General features: G+C 35.8%; 1 protein-coding gene across 1 annotated transcript; it reads right to left on the bottom strand.

Moving 5' to 3' along the window:
• Nucleotides 1-359: 359 nt before the first annotated feature.
• LOC149588685 (uncharacterized) lies at nt 360-3522 on the bottom strand. The gene is made up of 5 exons (XM_089862206.1): nt 3346-3522; nt 2478-2595; nt 2197-2414; nt 1594-1877; nt 360-959 (listed from the first exon to the last, which is right to left on the bottom strand). Exons 1-5 carry the CDS (start codon nt 3412-3414, stop codon nt 734-736), a joined length of 915 nt encoding a protein of 304 aa, XP_089718332.1. The 5' UTR covers nt 3415-3522; the 3' UTR covers nt 360-733.
• Between the last annotated feature and the right edge of the window lie 218 nt (nt 3523-3740).

Genomic DNA, 3740 nt, shown 5'->3' with positions numbered 1-3740 from the left:
GCCTTCGCTCCAAGGGTGCTACAAAAATATTAGTCATCAGTAAAATCTACACATTCTTTATATCATTTTAGATGGAAGTTCTTATTACACGCGAGCGACGCCGCGGGTAACGGCTAGTGAAACAATAAATAAGTAAAACCATCAAATTCTACTCTATTTGAGTCTTTTTGGGTTTGCAATATTAGGTTAATTGGAATAGGAGAACTGGGAATTGGGTTGAATGAGGTTTGGGTAAATGGGAATTGGGTGTTTTAAATTTTGTGAAATGGGGGGGGGGTAACCTTAATTAATACCCAAAACGTTATAAGTGCAATATGTCCTTTAATGTTTCATATATTTACGTACAAAATATAAAAAGCATTAATTGGCTAAAACATTTTTATAAGAAGATAACTATAGAGGCTTTTTAGACCAAATTACTGCAATAATTTACCGCCAAATTCGGCTACATTTCGGTCGAATGGGATTCTGTTGAATGGGTTTCTGTCGAATGGGTTCCGGTCGGATGGGCCAGGAGCTTCAGTACCGGTGGGACGATAGAAATAGGGGAGGAATACTCGGGAAAATGGCGGGCGGTCTACCTCAGACGAATCAGGAAGACCGCACGCTTCCTCCCCATTTTCCAGCGTTCCATCGGACCTGAGCCGTTTCACAGTTAGCAGGCCGATTTCTCTCATATTAAGACTCATCCCAGCATAAATCTTGCCTATATGATATCAATTTCCGTGATCTACTACAAGAGCAGTAAAAATCCCCTAATGACTTCATAGATTAAAACTAACACCGCCGGAATAAGACTGACTGAAAATATGATGATTAATAGACGCGTTTGGTCGTCACTGTCGTTGAATTCCTCATCTTCAAAGTTTGTTTCCGAAGTGACGCATCTAGAGTCTGTCCACCAATAATGCAGTTCCAAAGCTTTATCGCACAAGCAAGCTGACGCCGCAAATCGAATTCTGCAAATATTATTTAATTTTTCATCATTTTGTATTAGTTGCGCATGAGATTTTAAGGTTACTTCAGTATCGTATTTGATTGATATTTGGGAAATCAAGAGTTTCTTTTATATAAGATTATAGAAACTTAAACATAATTGTGCCACAATGAAGCTTAAATTTCGAATTAATTTTTATGGAAACTAAGCAAACTGGGTAGTGTTTACTATTGAAGTAATTAGTTGTTTTTATCACATTCTCAATAGTTTATAAAACACATCAATTCGTTATGAGTAAATCATAAGTTTATAAGATATGTTCCATAAGTATGATACTACCCATACTTCATGATGTTAGAGACTTGCTGAGAGCTAGTTCGAGAACGACAAGCGAGAATGGACTACATTCGGTTAATTTTGCTGTCCATCTTCCTATTTAGTCTGTACTATGTCTTTGATAGCCTCACACCAGGCGTCGCTTTTCGAAAATCTATGACCTACGCCACTTCATTACAAGCTCTTAGCAGCCAGGGAAAAACTTATGGAACAAATCCTTATTTATTTCTAAGCTTGGAACTTCACTTTTGGTTTTGTTTTGGTCGACTACAGGACTTTTAGTTTAGGGAAAAGAAGAACGCAATTTTGCGAGCTCTTACATTCTATTGATGTTTTCCAACATGCCCTTGTTGATGGAATTATTTCTTTTGATTTGAAACGCCGTAGAAATCGTTGTTAAGGGAAGTGGCGACTTGTAAAACAAGGGTCGGGCATCTTCTTTCGTGAGAGTTTCCTTGCAGTAGTCTTCCACATCATCGATTTCATCATTCCAGACGACATACACTCCCTTTCCCGTCGACACACTCGATAGATAATCTCTCATAACAGGTTTTTCCTTTATACGTCTTCGGCGGATTTCCTTGCCTTCAATTCCAGGTATAGACTTTATTGAAAAAGATGTCAAAGATATACTTTTGCAAAATTATAAACGAGACTAACTGAGAGCTTGCTCGAGAACGACGCGAGAATTGACTACACGCGGTTTTACAGTTCATCTTTCTATTTAGTCTGTACTAAGCCTTTCACAGCGCCTCATTAGGCGTCGCTTTACGAAACTCTATGACGTTTCACCTACTTCACTTCATGACAAGCTCTCAGTAACCAATGACAAATCTATTAAACATATCTTAAGAAATAGTGATATAAATGATGGCTTTGGCATAATTTTAAACTGGTCGCACTTGCTCCAAAATGATTCTTACTTTTAAGAAGTCGATCATAGCACTGGAATACTTGGGTGTGTAGAACTTCATTTCTTTTACTCGCAATATGTCTTTGAAATTGTTAAAAATGGTTTTTTGACCGATGAAAACATCAGCGGTGATGAATGACAACAGAGCACTGTTCGTCACGATTAAAGTAGCAAACCAAATATTCAGTAAATGCTTGGATATTCCATGATTCAGTTTTACAACCCAACCTGCGGAAATTTAGAAAACAGTTGTAAGAGGGAATTGAAACGAATTCTTTGTTTAAAACTTACTTTTTTGTAATAGGGGAGCGAAGTACATCCATAGGAATGATCCAAATTGATTCGACTTTTCAAACCATTTCGTCAAAGCGGCGAGAATCAAAATTGTCAAGAATAACAGTCCAAGGAACTGAATAATAGAGGGTTCACTTGATCAAAATTACATTGTGAACAACTTTTACAACACAATTTCACGAAAATTGCATTTATCACCGCAAATAATTATTAATAAAAACTGTTTTTGTAGACAAAATATAAGTGTAGAAAATTAATTGTTTGAAGTGACAGATATTCAAATTTTTCATTTTCGGAGACACGATTATAAAACATCAATTATTTGAAAAACTTTCTTATCTTCGTTTTTTTTTTCACTAAAATTTTTTAAGTAAAATATTTTATCATGAAATATGTGCATAATTTTCGAAATAGTAAACGCACGCATTTTATTTTCTCTATAAAATTTAGGGTTAGTTTGAGTATATAAGGAGAATAAAATGGACAGAAAAGCATTGATAGCAGACAAAATAAAATAAGTATGAAAATTAATTTTAAAGTTTTCGAACTTTCAAAAATTGACGTGTTGTATATCTCTCAAATGATCACGATCAAGCAATAGATCTTTTTGACTCTAACAACTACATCGCAGTCAAACGGTGTATGTAATTTTCCGCTTCGCAATATTTTCAATTTTAAAATATAATAATTTAAATTCCTCTAGCTCAATTTTTCAGAGATCTGGCGGAGCTTCTTGGGGAGAGGGGGATACCTCAATGGCGGCCCAGGTTTCTCTTTTTCAAGTTATTTCAGTATGGCAATGGGAGTTTGTATTTTCTTTAGTTTTCGAGTTAGTTGAGAAGAAGTAAATTGAATCTTTGCTCACCCATGAAGGTATGGTGAAAATATTTGTAAGGAAGCTCTCCCGCTTCGTGGGAGATAGTTGCGAAAACATTATTGCTTTGGTGTAATACAGCTCTGCCGTTGATTCGTATTTCTTTGACCGTTTGTACGAAATAGCGCTGGGGAATGCATTCAAATCCCACAACTCATAGGACTATAATTTTTAACAACCACATAATATTACTAATAAGAAAATAAGGAAACTGTAACTAAAAGAGAGCTAATTCGCTATCAGTAAGGTATAACTTTAACGGATGTACACTGTACCTTGTATGAGCAGTTCCCAAAAGAGCTATTACGTAATACAGCGGCGTTGTTCAAAACTGCTGTTTTAGTCAAAACTTAACCTAAGAACTACTGTTTTGCGAAATTGCAGTT

This window comes from Phalangium opilio, unplaced genomic scaffold (assembly GCF_054372755.1).
Source record: "Phalangium opilio isolate 3A_F unplaced genomic scaffold, DU_Popi_V2 ptg000537l_1, whole genome shotgun sequence".
NCBI lineage: Eukaryota > Metazoa > Arthropoda > Arachnida > Opiliones > Phalangiidae > Phalangium > Phalangium opilio.
Note: the sequence above shows the minus strand (reverse complement) of the source record. Positions and strands in the feature narration are given on the sequence as shown.